The sequence below is a fragment of the Mirounga angustirostris genome, unplaced genomic scaffold (assembly GCF_029215605.1).
Source record: "Mirounga angustirostris isolate CCGP_5_RB_7025 unplaced genomic scaffold, mMirAng1.0.hap1 SCAF_17, whole genome shotgun sequence".
In the NCBI taxonomy this organism is placed as follows: domain Eukaryota; kingdom Metazoa; phylum Chordata; class Mammalia; order Carnivora; family Phocidae; genus Mirounga; species Mirounga angustirostris.
Window position 1 is genome coordinate 54438947 of NW_026991725.1, and position 19896 is coordinate 54458842.

Below are 19896 nucleotides of genomic sequence, written 5' to 3' on the forward strand. Positions count from 1 at the left end.
CCCACCCCACCCCCCACTCCAACAACACTCAGTTTGTTTCCTGCGATTAAGAATTCCTCATATCAGTGAGATCATATGATACATGTCTTTCTCTGTTTGACTTATTTCACTCAACATAATACCCTCCAGTTCCATCCACGTCGTTGCAAATGGCAAGATCTCATTCCTTTTGATGGCTGCATAATATTCCATTGTATATATATACACCACATCTTCTTTATCCATTCATCTGTCGATGGACATGGGTGAAGGATTTTAAGGAGGGCACTTTTTGTGATGAGCACTGGGTGTTGTATGTAAGTGATGAATCAATGAATTCTACTCTAGAAACCGATATCGCACTGTATGTTACCTGAGTAAAATTTAAATTAAAATAAAAAAGCTTAAAAAATCCAAAACTCGGGCGCTTGGGTGGCTCAGTTGGTTAAGCGACTGCCTTCGGCTCAGGTCATGAGGAGTCCCTGGATCGAGTCCCGCATCGGGCTCCCTGCTTGGCAGGGGGTCTGCTTCTCCCTCTGACCCTCCCCCCTCTCATGTGCTCTCTCTCATTCTCTCTCTCTCTCAAATAAATAAAATCTTTAAAAAAAAAAAAAAATCCACACCTTGTTTTTACAAAACACCATAAGCAAAGGGTGAAATAATAGTATGAAAGACCCTGTTTACCACAATTATAATAGTTAGATTATTACTTTTTAAAATATCTAAAGAGGTCCTACAAATTAATGGTAAGAATGGGCAAAGATGTGAACAGATAATTCACAGTAAAAATTAATGTCAAAAAAACATATAAAATGTGTCTACAGTAGTCTCCCCCTTATCTGTGGGGAATACATCCCAAGATCCCCAAGTGGATGTCCGAAACTGGAGGTAATACTGAACCCTACATATACCATGTTTTTTCCTAAATGTATATACCTATGATAAAGTTTAATTTATAAATTAGGCACAGTAAGAGCTTAACAATAATAAAATAGGACAATTATAACAATATACTGTAATAAAAATTAGGTGAATGAGGGGTACCTGGGTGGCTCAGTTGGTTAAGCGTCTGCCTTCGACTCAGGTTATGATCCTGTGATCCTGGGATCGAGCCCCGTGGCGGGCTCCCTGCTCAGCAGGGGGTCTGCTTCTCTCTCCCTCTGCGGCTTTCTCGCTCTTTCTCTATCTTAAATAAATAAAGAAAATCTTTAAAGAAAATTAATACTGGAATCAAGCACCATCAGCAGTGCTAGTCAGAGAGGCAGGGGAGAGGTCGTGGCTTGAACATTGTTTCTATTGGAAAACACTGGGTTAAACATCAAACCAGTTCTTCAAAACAAGACTTCTTAGAGCTTTTAACCTGGTAGTGCACATTGTAAGTCTCCACGAGGGAGACAACAACCTCCCGAGCTCTTGTGACCACAGCATCCTTTTCACAGTGGTTGTGGTTTGGAGGACAAAGCTTGGGAAACACTAAAACCAGAATTTTCTGAAGGTAAAAATATTCCTTAAGAGGAGTCCTGGTAGGTGTTTGGTGGTCAGAAGAGTAGATGCTAGAATCAATTATAGGGGTTGGGTGAGACCTACTGGCTGGAGAGCGAAATTTACCACTCAACTTCTGAGGGCCCCCCATCCCCCAAGATTAAAATACATTCCCCTTTACACTCCTGAAGCAGCCAATGTTAAACAGGAGTCCACCTTTCCGCATGTTTATGCACACATACACATTATTCTCTAGAGCATTTTTCACTTACTTGAATGTTATTCCATGTCAGTTCCTACCTCCTGCATTCTTTATTGCATTATTATAATGTAACCACTCTCCTTTCATGGGCAATTAGGTCATTTCCAATTTTGTTTGTGCAATAAATAGCATTATAAGCACTAGGCAAGTGTTTGCATTGTTTTAAGCACTTTAACATGTAATCCTCCTAACTATTCTGAGATGGGTGTAATTAACACTATTTTTATAGATGAGGATAGATTAGTTGCCCAAGGTTACAAGCCAGTAGGTGGTGGAGCGATTTGAACTCAAGTAGTCTTGTCTCCAGAGCCACACTCTGAATCAGTCCACTGTAACATCTTTATACACACCGAGGGCATATAATCTTTTAAATTATGCAAAATTCACTGTGCTGTTCTTTTATTTCATTTCACCAAGAACTGGCAAAAACTATCTTGGAGTGGAATCGGGATAGACTGGCACCTGCGACCTACTGCCTTCAGTATCTGAAGCAAGTTTTTAGCACCTTTTATTTAAATTGTAAGTAATCTCTACACCCAACATGAGGCTCAAACTTAAAACTCCCAAGATCAAGAGTCACTCACATGCTCTACTGACTGAACCAGCCAGGGGCCCCTCTTTTAGCACACGTTTGCACACAGGTACGAGCACTCTTTCAGGAAGAATGTATTAACAGAAACCCTTCTTTTATTGGATCCCTAAGTAGAAGGGAAACATTTCCTTAAAAGGCAGGTGGGGTACTTGCACCCACAGACTGTAGCAGAATATAGGTCTCTTGCTTCCCATGGACTTTTTGGCATCTAGACTAACACTGCAAGTGAGAACTGTATCTCTAGCAGTTAGATGAGGAACTAACTCTAGGTGGACAAAGAACATTAAGTTGAATAGGTGATAAAAATGAGTTATCTTGGATGCAGATACATGAACAGATCTTTATCACCTCTCCCATCCCTTCCTAGAACATCCCAAAAGCAAAACTCCACTCCCAGTCACATTTCCCCCCGCATCGCTGGTACCTAACCGGTAGTCAAGAGAAGTGAACAGGAGCCACAAACTACAATTGGCCTCAGTTTTGTTCAGTGTAGAGCAAGGTTTGAGGCCACGAGTGATGAACTCATTTCCCGAACTCAACTGATAGCAAGGTTGTTGAAGACCAACACACAGAGAGCATTTTCCTTGGTCAAATTTCAATTTGTATGCAGCGAGCATTTGCTAAACCCATGAATTCGTAGGGAACCCCTATAGAAGAGATCCTGAGAAAACTAAACAATATAAGCTGAAATCTTTGAGATTCACAAGACTACATAGAGCTGCGAGCCTGTCAAGACAGCGCAGATTTGGGAGAAATAATACAACTGTGCAAGTCCTATTGCACAAACCACTAGATTTTTATTCAGTGAAAAAAAATTTTTTAAAGATTTGACAGAGAGAGCAGAGAGGGAACACAGCAAGGGGCAGTGGGAGAGGGAGAAGCAGGCTTCCTGCTGAGCAGGGAGCCCGATGTGGGGGGCTCGATCCCAGGACCCTGGGACCATGACCTGAGCCAAAGGCAGACACTTAACAACTGAGCCATCCAGGCGCCCCTCAGTGAAATTATTCTCGAGGTTTTCAAATCAAGGGTTTTATTAAGTGTAAAGCAAAATGTGGGAAAGACCAAGACTGATCTTTGAAACCCAGCTTCACTTGTAGCAAAAGGCCTGTTCTTATTCTGCTGAATATTCAGCAAATAGCCTGCTTGAAAGCACTAGTTTGAGGACATGCTGAAAAGGAATCTAATAAAACATAGTGATCTTGAGGTATCTAACCCATAGTTGGCAGGACACTTGGATTTGAGTTCCTGGCTTAACTAGAGTTAGGCAAGTCAACTGTAAAACATCAGGAATGGAAAAGGACGTCACTTTCCAATAGTGAAATCCTTCCCATCTAAAAGTAAATGTTCCCTTGTATCTAAGGAAGGATTTTTCATCACCACCTCCAAAGGTTTAATATAGCTGTTTTTGCCCTTTCTGGCCCAAGCATTTTATTACCACTCTAAGGTGTTGAGACAGTCACTGAAACAGTCCATTAAATAGTATTTCCGGGGGCGCCTGGGTGGCTCAGTTGGTTAAGCGACTGCCTTCGGCTCAGGTCATGATCCTGGAGTCCCGGGATCGAGTCCCGCATCGGGCTCCCTGCTCGGCAGGGAGCCTGCTTCTCCCTCTGACCCTTCCCCCTCTCATGTGCTCTCTGTCTCTCTCATTCTCTCTGTCTCAAATAAATAAATAAAATCTTTAAAAAAAAAAAAAAATAGTATTTCCGGGCGCCTGGGTGGCTCAGTTGTTAAGCATCTGCCTTCAGCTCAGGTCATGATCCCAGGGTCCTGGGATCGAGTCCCGCATCGGGCTCCCTGCTTGGCAGGAAGCCTGCTTCTCCCTCTCCCACTCCCCCTGCTTGTGTTTCTGCTCTCGCTGTTAAATAAATAAATAAAATCTTAAAAAAAAAAAAAAAAGTATTTCCAGTGTCTAACTTAAAAAGAAACCCTTAGTTCAGTACTCCAACTTAGTATTTTACATTCAAGTTTAGGTGTATTTCTAGGGCAGAAATAAGCTACCACTAAGGCAGAGTTCCCAAAATTATGCAGGAAACCAGTCATGTATACCTGGACTATCTACACATAATGTACAGCGGCTTATGACACACCTCTGGGTGATTTAAGATGTTCTTACTCCCATGGGTGCCTGGGTGGCTCAGTCAGTTAAGCATCTGCCTTTGGCTGGGGTCATGATCCCAGAGCCCTGGGATCGAGTCCCACGTCAGGCTTCCGGCTTCTCCCTCTGCCTCTCCCCCTGCTATGCTCTTATCAATCTTAAAAAAGAATGTTCTAACAGCATACTTGAAATCTCAAGTTTTTATTTTCCTACTAGGGTTAACTTGGGAAAACCCAAGAGGGCTTCCAACTTCTCCCCCTTACATTGCACTCACTGCAACTCCCAATTTTGTCCAAAGTTGAAAATCCCATTTGCTATTTACAGAAGTTACAGTCCAGGAATTGTGAAGGGCTAAGAGGTAAAAAGACATCGTTAATAAAGGGTACCCTCCCATCCAAGTGGATTCTTACTCCTTCAAACTTTAGTATTGGAAACATACACCTAGAATTTATTGGTATGGAAGTTTAAGAACGGCTTGCTGTCTGGCTCACACAAAAATAGATTTTTATCAAGTCTCAGATATCTCGTGCTGTTTTATCATTCTCCTTAACAAAAATGTAAAGCTAAATCAGTAGGACCAATGGGGGGGGCGGGGCAGAGAAGTACCTAGCATACTGTTTAGTGTAATGTGCAACTTGATCTCAACAGTCTTGAGTTCAAGCCCCAAGTTGGGCAGAGCTTACTTTCAGGAACCACCTTCATTTGCTGCCTTAAGACCAAAGTCAGCAAGTTGCCTTGGATCAGGATACTCTCAAACCTTTGAGTTCCTTCAAACCTGTTGACTAGGACTCCACTTCATTCTTGGCTCAGAGTTCACGTACTGGAGAAAAATATTTGGGTCTCACAACCCATGGTCAGAACTTGAGTGTAATACACTAGACAGCAAGATAGCAGTCAACCAATAATCACAGCACTTGGCAGCCCAACCCAGCAGCCTCAACCAAAATTTCCTTTCTATGTTTACCTTAGTTTACCACTATTTGAGGGGAAGGTATGGAAGTTTGCTTTACCTCAGTTAAGCCTCCGTATTCAGTAATTTTTAATTGTGCAATACCTCTGAAATGGTTTCCTATTACATCAGAATCATTAACTCATAAATGACCTTGAATGAAGGGCAAATTTTCCAGAATTTGACATACCTTTTTCTTAACCAAAATAACTTATGTTGATGAAACGGACATTCTGAATGTTAAGTCCCTTCCTTGAACACCGGTTTTAACCAGTAAGAGTCCCCATGCCACTACATTAATTTCACGACAGACACCAAATATGCTACCATGCAACGAAACTTTTATTAACATTTTGAACAGCTATTGAGAAAACCAGTGATTCAGCGGTTACTGAAACTGGTAATTTCTAAACTTAAATTGGGGCAAATGGCTATAGTGCAGAGCAATGCCATCACTGGGCACTATGAATTCAAGACTGAAGAATTAACAGCCACCCCTCAGACGGAGAACCAGGTGGAGAGTTGACTCTTTCTGGATGTTGTAATCAGAAAGAGTGCGGCCATCTTCCAGCTGCTTGCCTGCAAAGATGAGCCTCTGCTGGTCAGGGGGGATGCCCTCTTTATCTTGGATCTTGGCCTTCACGTTTTCGATGGTGTCACTGGGCTCCACCTCCAGAGTGATGGTCTTGCCGGTCAGGGTCTTCACGAAGATCTGCATGCCACCCCTCAGGCGCAGGACCAGATGCAGGGTCGACTCTTTCTGGATGTTGTAATCAGAAAGAGTGCGGCCATCTTCCAGCTGCTTGCCTGCAAAGATGAGCCTCTGCTGGTCAGGGGGGATGCCCTCTTTATCTTGGATCTTGGCCTTCACGTTTTCGATGGTGTCACTGGGCTCCACCTCCAGAGTGATGGTCTTGCCGGTCAGGGTCTTCACGAAGATCTGCATGCCACCCCTCAGGCGCAGGACCAGGTGCAGGGTCGACTCTTTCTGGATGTTGTAATCAGAAAGAGTGCGGCCATCTTCCAGCTGCTTGCCTGCAAAAATGAGCCTCTGCTGGTCAGGGGGGATGCCCTCTTTATCTTGGATCTTGGCCTTCACATTTTCGATGGTGTCACTGGGCTCCACCTCCAGGGTGATGGTCTTGCCGGTCAGGGTCTTCACGAAGATCTGCATGCCACCCCTCAGGCGCAGGACCAGGTGCAGGGTCGACTCTTTCTGGATGTTGTAATCAGAAAGAGTGCGGCCATCTTCCAGCTGCTTGCCTGCAAAGATGAGCCTCTGCTGGTCAGGGGGGATGCCCTCTTTATCTTGGATCTTGGCCTTCACATTTTCGATGGTGTCACTGGGCTCCACCTCCAGGGTGATGGTCTTGCCGGTCAAGGTCTTCACGAAGATCTGCATTTTGACCTAGATTTTTCAAAAGACAATGTTAGTATACCATCTCAAGATCTTTATATTACCAGGGTGCCTGGGTGGCTCAGTGGGTTAAGCCTATGACTCTTGATGTCTGCTCAGGTCATGATCTCAGAGTCGTGGGATGGACACCCCGAGTCAGGCTCTGCGCAGAGCATGGAGCCTGCTTGGGATTCTCGCTCTCCCTCTCCCCCCCCCACTTCTAAAATAAATGAATTCTTGGGGCGCCTGGGTGGCTCAGGTCGTGATCCTGGAGTCCCGGGATCGAGTCCCGCGTCGGGCTCCCTGCTTCTCCCTCTGACCCTCTTCCCTCTCGTGCTCTCATTCTCTCTCTCTCTCAAATAAAATCTTTAAAAAAATAAAATAAAATAAATGAATCCTTAAAAAAATACCTACAGATATAACCAATTCTCCGAAGCTAACAATTTCATCTTCCAAGTGCTTTAACCACATTAACGTCGTTCACAACCCCCCCTTCTTAAATTAGCCTCTCAATACAATTTTTAGTCAAGGCTTCAACTTAAAAACGGGGAGGCCCAAAAGGGAGAAGAAACCTCAAAAGTTAATATCCAGAGCCCTAACTACTCTAGACCCTTCGCTAAATCGTCTCCCCCCCCACCCCCGGAATCTTCCCGGAACCTGAGGAAGATACGTTAAGATTAAGGGGGGGAAAAAAAAAAAAGCCCACGAAACTCCGTGATGAAAATTGCCGTTTGAACAAAAATGAGGTGGGACGCTTTCACCGCGTTGGGATTCAAAAATCCCGACAGTTTTAGGAATCACACTAGACTACCTCCTTTCCGCCTTCCCCCGCTGAGGCAGATGCGATGGACTCTCCATTGGTTAAGCGTCGGTTAGTGTCCGTCGGCGCGCGCGCCAACCGCCCCCGCTCCCTCCACGTAAACAAGGCCCACTCTTCCGGAAAGGCCCGGCGCCGCAGCGCAGCGTCACCTCGCCCTCCCCTCCCCCAACCCCTTTCCCTGAGGCGCCCCTGCCGACCCCCGAATCCGCCCGCCTGGGCTCACTTAGAGCCCCGCTCCACTCCTCCTCCGCCTCGAAAGCTGCCAGCCGGTACCTGTTAGCGAATGCAAGGACACCAGACGCAATCACGCCGAGTCACCCGGACGCCAAGACGCCGACACCCGACAATGCCAGCCGCTCCTGAACGCTCGCGGCTCCGCGGGGCTGAAATTTATGCGGCGTCTGTTGCGTCACTCATCACTGCCTACGTAGCCGCCGTGTCCGTACGCTGCTGAAAGTAGTTCCCTCGGCCCCACCTCCCGCGGCCCAGTTCGGCCCTGCCACTGAGCCCCAAGTTCCTCAGAGCCGAAGAAAGAACCCTAAAAAATCAGCTCCCCTCTCTTCCAGGCGACTCGTCTCCTCCCTTAGGAAAAAGTAGGAAAATTATCTGGCGGATGGATTTGAGTTAAGGGGTCCTCCCTCGAAAGCTCTCGAAACTTCCTTGCGGCGCCGGCGCTGATTGGTGAAGCGTGTGAAGGCGAGGCCGGCGCTGATTGGTGGGAGACGCGGCCCCTCCGTTGTTGCTGGGCTCCCAGCTGGGGTGGTTTAGCGCCGACGTTGCTAAGTAACTCAGTGCGCGTGCGCCACAGAGGCGCGCGTTTGCTGAAGAGGGGTGCTTCCGGCCGGAGGGGGAGGAGGGGTACTTTGCTCCCGCCTTCGAAGTCCCAACCACCCCTTAAGTGTTAGGTTTTTCCGACGTCCGGTGAGGAAAAACGGTCCTCCGCGGCGACTTTCCCGGGAAGGCCGTCCCGGTTCCGGTTCGGAGGGCGCGGCGCGGCCCGCTGCCGTTTTTTGTCAATGTCTGCAGTGGAAGCATAACCTCCCCCCACCCCCATCTTAATGCGAACCGTACTGGCTGGTTTTATTTGTGCACTAGCTTATAGCAGGGTGAAGAGCTTTAATGACACTTTTTTAAAGAGTCAGAGTGCTTTTGTCCTTCTCGATTCCCACAAGGGCTCCGAGGAGTCCGTAAGCTAGACGCTGGTGGCGGGACCGTGTGTGTGGGGGGGGCGGGGGTGCTCGGCCTTCCCCGGCGGAGGCCCAGAGAGGCGAGGCTCGGGCTCCCGGTGACAACGGTGGCGGGCTGAGGTCTGGCTCCGGCGAAACCTGCAGTCTCTTTCCCGCCTTGCGGTTTCACCGAACTCTGGTTGGGGAAAAAGAGAGCTGCGGATGGGGCAGCCGAAAACCTGCTTCGGGGGACGAGGAATTCGTGTACCAGAAAATAGTGTTTCTCCCATACACGTGTTTGTCGCTCGAGCGACAGTAGAGGAGGAGCTTCCCAGCTGCGACCCCTCTGGCTGGTTTCCCTACGCCCTGGGTGTGGCCCCGTGTCCCGCAAGGAGATAACCGGAGGAACGTGAGTAAGGCAGGGGCGTTGGGATCTCGGTGACACGTGGCCGGAGTCTGAGTCACTGAGCCGGGGGTGTAAACAAACATGCAGAGGGCTGTTGGTGGCGGGATACCAACCTTCCTAAGTATGGAGTAGTCTGAGGATGTGCACGTTAATGCCAATCGGCTACACGCCACTTAGAAAAAAGGTCGTTAGGGCGCCTGGGTGGCTCAGTTGGTTAAGCGACTGCCTTCGGCTCAGGTCATGATCCTGGAGTCACGGGATCGAGTCCCGCATCGGGCTCCCTGCTCGGCGGGGAGTCTGCTTCTCCCTCTGACCCTCCCCCCTCTCATGTGCTTTCTCTCTCTCAAATAAATAAATAAAATCTTAAAAAAAAAAAAAAAGAAAAAGAAAGAAAAAAGGTCGTTAGTCCTTAAAATACAGCATTTCTAAGCATCATATGCCAGAACGATGTCAGTGACTTTACAGTATAGATAGGTCTGTGATGCGTTAACAACAGCTTAAGTTAAATGAGCTAAAACTTGGTAAGATCGATTTACTTGAATAACAGAGGGATAAAAATAAGTTTCTTTAAGATCATTTTGGATTCTCCCTCTCCCACTCCCTCTGCTTGTGTTCCCTCTCTCGCTGTCTCTCTCTCTGTCAAATAAATAAAATCTTAAAAAAAAAAAAAAAGATCATTTTGGACTTGGAGGTCGCTGACGGAAGGTTTCTTTTTCACAAAGTACGAATTTTCATTTTTGTTAAACTAACAATGAGTCTGAGTTTGTGTGTCACCAGTTAGCTGCTTCTCCTGAGTCATAGAGGTTGAGTGGTAGAATAATCTAGAATGGAGATCTCCTGACGGACAGGATGACTTCACTCGGGGCTTCTAGCAATTGCCAGAACCAAGTTAGTCATACAGCTTCCTGGTTTAATGGTTTCCCAAAGTGGGACGTTTGGTAAGCTCAACAAAGCGAAATGTTTTCAGGAGGAAGACAAGCGCTGTCCTTGTAAAATAAGGTCAATTTTTTATGGTCTGTTTATCAAGTGAACATTTTAGTAATAAGGTCATTTCTGGTAGCAAATTGTAAAAGATAATTTGTAAACAAATTAGAGAATAGGATGACAAAATCCTTCTCCAAAGACCGGGGAATTTGATAATTTAGCACAATACTTGGCATTGTGTTCAATATTTGTTTGTTCAGTGAATGAATTGCAATTTTACCTTTTGTTCAATTGGGGGGAAAAAAACCACCCCAATTTCGTGACAGCGTCAGGCACCAAAATACAGAGCAAAAAGCCAGCATTTATTCTCCATAGGCAAATGTTTTTTGCCTAGGCAGTTCTTTGAAAAAGGAAAAAACAAAGAAGCTAAGTAATTTCACTTGGCTAGATGTCTTTTAATAAAAATCTGTGAGAAAACTGTGCTTCCAATGATAAATTCACAGTTGTTTTCTGGACATTATCATCTGATATGTAAAATACTGAGTTAATCAGTGGTTTGTCATTTATCTCGATAGAATTATGAGACTCCTGATTCATTACCAGCAAGTTAGAAACTTTGATATTGGATGTCCAAATGAGCACAGGGAAAAATTTCTGTATTGTCTTTACACTGGGCCTTAAAATTATGAAATCTGTCCAATAAAACATAGCTACTTTAAAATGTTTATTATGGGGGCGCCTGGGTGGCTCAGTCGTTAAGCGTCTGCCTTCGGCTCAGGTCATGATCCCAGGGTCCTGGGATCGAGTCCCACATCGGACTCCCTGCTCAGCGGGAGGCCTGCTTCTCCCTCTCCCGCTCCCCCTGCTTGTGTTCCTGCTCTAGCTATCTCTCTCTCTGTCAAATTAAAAAAATAAATAAATAAATAAAATGTTTATTATGGAATATTACATAAATGAAAATTGGAGATAATACAACCAGCACCATATAACCAGCACCCAACTTTATTAAATCGAACATTTTGTTATTTTGCTTCAGCTTTAAAAAAAAATACTATAAAATTTATCATCTTTCCATTTTTAAGTGTACAGTTAAGTGGTATTAATTATATTTCACATTATTATGTTATAGAGCTCTAGAATTTTTTCATCTTTTTCTTTTTTTTTTGAAAGATTTCATTCATTTATTTGACAGAGGGAAAGAGAGAGAGCACAAGCAGGGGGAGCAGCAGAGGGAGAAGGAGAAGCAGGCTGAAGGGAGCTCGAAATGAGGCTCGATCCCAGGACCCTGGGATCATGACCCGAGCCAAAGGCAGACGCTCAACTGACTGAGCCACCCAGGCGCCCCTAGAATTTTTTCATCTTGTAAAACTGAAACCCTATACCCACTTAACTACCACTGCCCATTTCTACCCACCCCCAGGCCCTGGGACCCACTATTCTTCCTTCTGTTTCTATGATTCTGACTACTTTAGATACCTCATAAAAGTGGATTCATACAGTGTTTGTTTTTATTTGGTGACTGGCTTATTTCATTTAGTATAATGTCTTCAGGCTTCATCCATACATGTGACAAATTTCTTTGTTTTTTAAGGTTAATAGTCCATTGTATGAATATACCATATTGTATTTATCTGTCTATGGATATTTGGGTCTCTTCCACCTCTTGGCTATTGTGAATAATGTTGCAGTGAATATGGGTGTGCAAATATCTCTCTGAGATCCTGTTTTCAGTTCCTTTGAATATGTCCTCAGAAGGGGGATTGCTGGATTATATGGTAATTCTGTTTTTAATTTTTTGAGGAACCTCCATACTGTTTTCCATAATGGCTACACAATTTTACATAGCCATCAGCCATGTACAAGAGTTCTAGTTTCTCTATATCCTACCAATACTTGGTACTAATGGGTGTGAGGTGATATGTTACTGTGGTTTTGATTTGCACTTCCCTAACATTTTTTATTTTTAAATAAATATAGATTCACAAGTTGCCAAAATAGTACAGAGAAGTCTTTTTTTTTTAAAGATTTTATTTATTTATTTGATAGAGACACAGAGAGAGAGGGAACACAAGCAGGGGGAATGGGAGAGGGAGAAGCAGGCTTCCTGCAAAGCAGGGAGCCCGATGCGGGGCTCGATCCCAGGACCCTGGGATCATGACCTGAGCTGAAGGCAGATGCTTAACGACTGAGCCACCCAGGCGCCCCCAGAGAAGTCTTATTATACCCTTCATCCAATTTTCCCCAATGCTGATGATGTGGAAATGTTGGGGTTCGGAGCACACGTCAAGAAAGAATTCTTGAGACATCTTCAGTGCAAAAAGGTGGTTTTATTAAAGCACAGGGACAGGACCCAGGGGCAGAAAGAGCTGAGCTGCACTGGGGTTCTGACAGGTGACTGATTATATACTTTCAAGTTGGGAGGGGGTTAGGGAAGCTTAAGTCTCTGAGGAATTTTGGAAGCAAGGTTTCCAGGACCTTGAGGGGGCTAGCTGTTGTTAGGAAAAGGTCATTTATTACCGTTTAATGCAACCTTAGTCAAGAGACACTTCCGGTGTATATCAGTGGGCCATATGCTTGGGGGATGATTGCTAACATGTGTCTCCAGGGGTAGAGATCAGGGAAGTTTCCAAAGGAATTTCTGTATGTTTAAAGTAGACTTATAGGACCCTGGGGGGTCTGGCTAAGATTGCCTTTTGCCCTTAGCAAAGGGTCAACATCAAGGCAGCTGAGCTCCCGGAGGAAGCTCACTTTACCTGTTTCAAGGACTTGTCAAGGGGCTGCAAGTAGTAAGGAAATTTAATTTTTTTTTGGCTTTGTTTCCCGTATCAGCACCTTACATAACTATAGTACAGTACCAAAAGCAGGAAAATAACAGCGGTACAATCTGCAGACCTTATTCAGATTTCAGCAGTTTTACATTCACTTTAGTGTCTGTGCAGTTTTATCACTTGGATAGATTCATGTAACCATCACCAGGATCAAGACACAGAACTGTTTCATCACAAGGATCCCTCCTGCTACTTCTTTACGGTCACAAGCTTCTTCCACCCCTTACCACCAAGCCCAGGCAACCACTAATCTGTTCTGCATCTTTACTTTCCTTCCCATATGTTCCTCTGTTTTGTTTCTTAAATTCCACATACGAGTGAAATCATATGGTATTTCTTTCTCTATTTCACTTAGCATAATATTCTCTAGCTCCAACCACGTCATTGCAAATGGCAAGATTTCATACTTTTTGGTGGCTGATTAGTATTCCTTGTACGTGTATATACCACATCTTTGTCCGTTCATCAGTTATAGACATTTGGGTTCTTTCGGTAGTTTGGCTGTTGTTGATAATGTTCAGCATCTTTGTAATGTTGTTACTTTGAGAATGATGGAATCACTCAGTATGTAACTTTTTTTTTTAGATTTTTTAAGATTTTATTTATTTGAGAGAGCAGGAGCAGGGAGAGGGGCAGAGGAGAGGGAGAGGGAGAAGCAGGCTCCCCGCTGAGCAGGGAGCCCGATGTGGGGCTCAGTCCCAGGACCCTGAGATTGTGACCTGAGCCAAAGGCAGACACTTAACCAAATGAGCCACCCAGGTGCCCCTATAACTTTTTAAAAATTTTTTTATTTATTTTTCTTTTTTTTCTTCTTTTTTTTTAGGTTATACATTTTATTTTATTTTATTTTTTAAAGATTTATTTATTTATTTTAGAGAAGTGGGGAGGGGCAGGAGGAGAGGCAGAAAGAGTCTTTTTTTTTTTTTTAAGGTTTTATTTATTTATTTGAGAAAGAGAATGAGATAGAGCATGAGAGGGGGGAGGGTCAGAGGGAGAAGCAGACTCCCTGCTGAGCAGGGAGCCCGATGCGGAACTTGATCCCGGGACTCCAGGATCATGACCTGAGCCAAAGGCAGTCGCTTAACCAACTGAGCCACCCAGGCGCCCTATTTTATTTTATTTTAGATTTTATTTATTTATTTGACAGAGACACAATGAGAGAGGGAACACAAGCAGGGGAAGTGGGAGAGGGAGAAGCAGGCTTCCCGTGGAGCAGGGAGCCCAATGCGGGGCTTGATCCCAGGACCCTGGGATCATGACCTGAGCCGAAGGCAGATGCTTAATGACTGAGCCACCCAGGTGCCCCATAACTTTTTTTTTTTTAAGATTTATTTATTTTATTTGAGAGAGAGAGAGTGGGGAGAGGGGCAGAGGAGGAGGAAGAGAAAGTCTTAAGCAGACTCGGTACTCAGCTAGGATAGGAGCCCAGTGTGGGGCTGGACCTTACAATCCTGAGATCACAACCTGAGTTGGATGTTAACTGACTGCACCACCCAGGTGCCCCCCCCCCGACACCTTTTGAAGATAATACTGTACATTTATGTTTCCATATATATTACATGCTGCTATAAACTGAATGTGTCCCTCCAACATTCATATATTGAATCTTAATCCCCAGCATGATGGTATTTGGAAGTGGGGCCTTTGGAAGGTAATTAGGTCATGAGAGCAGAACCCTGTAGAATGGGATTAGTGCTCTTATGAAAGAGACTCCAACAAGCCACTGGGCTGGTGCAGTTGGTAGAGCATGTGACTCTTTTTTTTTTTTTTAAAGATTTTATTTATTTGACAGAGAGAGACACAGCGAGAGCAGGAACACAAGCAGTGGGAGTGGGAGAGGGAGAAGAAGGCTCAGTCTATTGTATTCTTCTATAGCAGCCTGAACAGACTAAGACATGTTTTTAGATTTTATGTAAATATCATACTCTACATATCATCATGCAACTTCCTTTTTTTTCTCTTTTAATAATTGTTTTTGAGATTTAGCTGTGTTGGTAAATGTAGGCAGTAGATCTAATTTAACTACTTTGGCTGCTCTGTAGTATTCTGCTATATGAAGATACCACAATTTAACTTTAGGGTGTTTGTTCCTAGTTTTTCACTGTTACAAAGCTGCTAAAAGCATTTTTTTTAGATTTTTTTTATTTGAGAGAGAGAGACAGAGATAGTGAGAGAGCACAAGTGGGGAGGAGAGGGAGAAGCAGGCTCCCCACAGAGAAGGGAGCCCGATGCGGGACTCAATCCCAGGATCCTGGGATCATGACCTGAGCCGAAGGCAGACGCTTAACCGACTGAGCCACCCAGGCACCCTGCTAAAAGCATTTTTAAGTACACAGTTCAGTGGCATTAAGTACATATATTCACACGGTTGTGTGAACATCACCACCACTCATCTCCAGAACGCTTTTCGTCTTGCAAAACTGAAACTCTATACCCATTAAACAGTAACTCCTCATTCTTCCCTCAGGCCCTGGCAACCACCATTCTACCTTTGTTCCCATGAATTTGACTTAGGTACCTCCTATAAGTGGAATCATATTGTATTTGTCTTTTGGTGACTGGCTTGTTTCATTTGGCATAATGTCCTCAAGTTGCATAGGGGCACGTGGGTGGCTCAGTCGTTAAGCTTCTGCCTTCAGCTCAGGTCATGATCCCAGGGTCCTGGGATCGAGCCCCGCATCGGGCTCCCTGCTTGGCGGGAAGCCTGCTTCTCCCTCTCCCACTCCCCCTGCTTGTATTCCCTCTCTCGCTGTGTCTCTCTGTCAAATAAATAAATAATCTTATAAAAATAAAAAAAAAAAAACACAAAAGTTGCATAATATTCCACTGTGTGTATTCATAACATATTGTTTATCCATTCATCTGTCCATGGGCACTTGGATTATTTCTAATCTTTGGCTATTGTGAGTAGTGCTACCATGAACATGGGTATACGAATATCTGAGTTCTGGCTTTCAAATCTTTTGGGCATATATCCAGAAGTGTAATTGCTTGATCATATGGTAGTTCTATTTTTAGTTTTTTGAGGAACCACCATACTGTTTTCCATAACAGCTGTACCATTTTATATTCCTACCAACAATAAAAGCATTTGTATGTATATATTATATCCTTGTATTCATGGGTGAGGATGTCTCTAGGCAGTCAGTATACACAGGAATAAAATGGTGGGATGTGATCTTAAACTTTACTAAGTTTTGCCAAATTGCTCTCCAAAGTGATCATACAAACTTACAATCTTATCAGCAGTGTAGGAGTTCTATATACTTAGCAGCACTTAGTATTCAGACTTTTCAAGTGGGATTTGACTATAGGGAAAGAGTTTCTGAGGCAGGTTTGACAGTTTGGTAGATTTGGTCATCACAAGTCCATTGGCTTAAGGTTCTAAAGAGCTACATGGGAAGAACCGTAAGAGGCAGTGAAGTGACTTGTAAGTCATTGGAGGGATGTGAGGGTATCAGTGAATATTGGGTTAGCTTGTACAAATTGCCTTTACAATTTTTGGTAATTTGTTTCTAATTTTAGAATTTGGCAATTAGGGTGCCTGAGTGGCTCAGTCGGTTAAGCGTCTGCCTTTAGCTCAGGTCATGATCTCAGAGTCCTGGAATCAAGCCCCTTGGCACACTCCCCCTCTCCTTCTGCCCCTCCCCCTCCCCCAGTTCATGCTCTCTCTCAAATAAAATCTTAAAAAAAAAGAATTTGACAATTATGTCAAAAAAGAATTATCAATTATTATCAACACAACTCTTTTAGGAACATAAGGCAGTGTACTGAAGCAAACAGAGCATGAGATTTGGAATCAAACACAACCCTGTCGTATTCCCAACTTGGTTTTACACCAGTCCTATGACTGTGTATTTTACTTAACATTTTTAACCTTCAGTTTCCCTACCTGTAAAGAAAACATGTGGACCAGGTGTCCTCCTACCTTGTCAAATCGAGTCTTAAGTCTAGGTAGATCACTTGGCACTTAATAGATGCTGAGCAAATGCCACTTACATCCCTTTTTCCTTGTCTTTTGTTTAATTTCCTTTGCTCTTTACAGAAGTGGCCTTGAAAGACTGGTATTTTCTTTTTTCCAGTGCCTTTCTAGGGCGATTCTCAAACCTTGACAATAGACCAAGAAATGGTAGCTTGCTGTATCAGTTTCCCAACCTGTTAGAAAACTGTACTAGGAGGGCGCATGGGTGGCTCAATCAACGGTTAAGCATCTGACTTCTCTGACTTCCACTCAGGTTATGATCGCAGGGTCCTGGGATGGAGCCCTGCTCAGCAGGGAGTCTGCTTCCCCTCTCCCTCTCCTGGGGTGTGCGCTCTCACTCAAATGAAAAAATCTGTGTGTGTGTGTGTGTGGTTTTATACCTTTATTTGACAATCAGTGATTAGTTCTCATCCACATTAACTGTCCGTAGATTTCTGAAAGTGGTGACAGGTACATAGGTAACCAATGTGTAGAACTTATTTGGTGACTCTTCATCCTCGTTATGTTTTCTGGACAACCACACACGGATACGGTATGGAACATTCTTTATTCCTTTGTCCCAGACAGCTTTGTTGAGCATGGGGTCAACGCACACATCTGGAGTTCCCATCTCCTTCATGGCAAATTTCTGGATCTCTTTGAGTATCCAAGGGCACGCTTCTTGAAACTCATTCCATGGATGTGCTTGTGAGTGATGATGGTGTATTCTCTGGTCACTACCTCGTTGATGGCAGAAGGGCCCTTCTTCTTCCCACCACTCTTCTTCGCGGGAGCCATTCTGCCGGGCCCTGGTTAGAAAGGACTCAAATGAAAAAAATCTTAAAAAAAAAAAAAAGAGAGAGAGAGAGAAAACTATATTAGGTATCTAAAATCGACTAGGCAATAGTAGCTATTGTTTGCTTGGATAAATAAATAAATTTTGTACCATTCCCTTAGACTTTTTTTTTTTTAAGATTTTATTTATTTATTTGACAGAGAGAGACACAGCAAGAGAGGGAACACAAGCAGGGGGAGTGGGAGAGGGAGAAGCAGGCTTCCCGCGGAGCAGGGAGCCCAACGCAGGGTTCGATCCCAGGACCCTGGGATCATGACCTGAGCCGAAGGCAGACGCTTAACAACTGAGCCACCCAGGCATCCCAATGCTAGCTATTAAAAAAACAAAAACAAAAACAAAAACGGGGGACGTACATACAGACTTCTGTGGAGGCACAGAGAGGAAGGAGCAATTTAGTGTCTGGAGGAGGGTAGGAGAGGAACCCAAAGGTTTCAATGGAGGTATTATTTAGAAACCCAATCACTAGGAGTAGGATGATCGGGAAGGAGCAGGTGAAAAATGAGAAGGCCTGGCGTGTTGAGGAAATAGTGGGGTAGCTGTGCCTGTCTGGGATTTAGGGTGCCTACATGTGGGTCTGTGGTTTGGGAAATGAGGCTGGAGAAGCAGGCAGAGCTCAACTGTCCAGCAACCTCTATACCTTCCGCCATACTGGCCATCCAAACTTTTTCCCACTTCTGGACCTTTGTACTTGATGTTTCCCTTGCCTAGAACCTTTCCTGTGGCCATTTCTTTGTCATAATTTAAGCAGTATGAATGTCTCCCCCTCAGAAGGGCCACCTCTGCCATCCACCCCTGCTCCCAGAACTCAATCACAGCACCCTGGTTACTTAATAACAATTTCATATTTATTACCCAATTCATAATTATATTATTGCTCACATGTTTTTTTTTTTTTTTTAACTCTGTTTGTCTCCCTCCCAGCATATAAATTCCATGAGGGTACAGGCCACATCTCTCCAGTTTGTCACCATACCTCCACACATAGCCAGCTAGCATAGAGCCTGATACATAATCAGTGCGCAGGAAATATTTGTTGAAAGAATGAGTGACTAATGACTTGCCTTATTATGCCAAGGACTTTAGATCCTTTGGGTAGGTGTTTTGTATGGGAATGACATGATCAGATTTCTGCTGTAGAATGATAGCCTGGTGACATCATAGCAGGTGAATAGAAGGAAGATGAGCTCAGAGACCAGACTCCAGAGATGGTAGCAGCTGTCCAAGCAGGAAATGATGAGCATCCATATGTAGACCAAGTCAACAAAATCCAGCATCCCTAAAGGAAACAGGAGGAAAGAACTGATAAAATCAAATAAAAACTGAGCATTGTTTAGTTGCACTTGATCCTTGTTTCAGAAAAGGTCCAAGGTGACTGACTTAAATGTACATAACAAAAGTAAAAGATGAGAGAATGTGGGAACTTCCAACAAAAAGAGAAGAAAGAAGAGAAAATGAAGTTAGGAATAAGATGAGTGTAGAACATGCCGGCGTTAAAGTCTGTTCTTTTGCTAGAGGTAGGCCATAGGTTTAGTGTTTTGTTGTTGGTTTTTTTTCCCCCAGACAGTATGGAGAGAGACAATCACATAAGTTCATGCAATTAGAAAAATTGTAGTATATCCATACAATGGAATACTACTCAGAAATAAAAAGAAATGAACCACTGAGATACATAACAAGATAATTCTAGAAAATGCAAACTAATCTATCAAGAGAGAAGGCAGGGCGCCTGGGTGGCTCAGTCGGTTAAGCCACTGCCTTCGGCTCAGGTCATGATCCCAGGGTCCTGGGATCGAGCCCCACATCAGGTTCCCTGGGGAGCCTGCTTCTCCCTCTCCCACTCTCCCTGCTTGTGTTCCCTCTCTCACTGTGTCTCTCTCTGTCAAATAAATAAATAAAATCTTTAAAAAAAATAAAATAAAATACGATGTGTGTATCTTTAAAATTAAAAAAAGAGAGAAAGCAGATCAATGGTCACTTGGGGATGGAGGCAGGAAGAAGGAATGAGGTGGGATGGGTTATCAAAGGCAGGAGAAACTCGGGGGGGCGGGGCGGGTGAGGGAAATGTTTACTATCTTGATTTTGGTGCTTGTCTCATGGTTATAAAGCATATATCCAAACTTACCGATTTATATAGTTTAAATATGTGCAATTTATCGTGCATCATTTATACCTCAGTAAAG

At 44.1% G+C, this 19896-nt stretch overlaps 2 protein-coding genes and 1 pseudogene across 2 annotated transcripts in view; all 3 read right to left on the reverse strand.

Annotated features, from left to right (window-relative positions):
- Positions 1-5683: 5683 nt before the first annotated feature.
- Positions 5684-8243, reverse strand: UBB (ubiquitin B). The gene is made up of 2 exons (XM_045870639.3): positions 7849-8243; positions 5684-6767 (listed from the first exon to the last, which is right to left on the reverse strand). Exon 2 carries the CDS (start codon positions 6759-6761, stop codon positions 5844-5846), a length of 918 nt encoding a protein of 305 aa, XP_045726595.2. The 5' UTR covers positions 6762-6767; positions 7849-8243; the 3' UTR covers positions 5684-5843.
- An 8676-nt stretch (positions 8244-16919) lies between these two features.
- LOC123840920 (large ribosomal subunit protein eL31-like) lies at positions 16920-17658 on the reverse strand (annotated as a pseudogene).
- A 1178-nt stretch (positions 17659-18836) lies between these two features.
- Positions 18837-19896, reverse strand: part of PIGL (phosphatidylinositol glycan anchor biosynthesis class L) — a 130988-nt gene continuing 129928 nt past the window's right edge. Inside the window, exon 7 of the mRNA XM_064582698.1 lies at positions 18837-18992. Coding sequence (XP_064438768.1) covers positions 18837-18992 — 156 coding nt within the window. The remainder of the gene's footprint in view (positions 18993-19896) is intronic.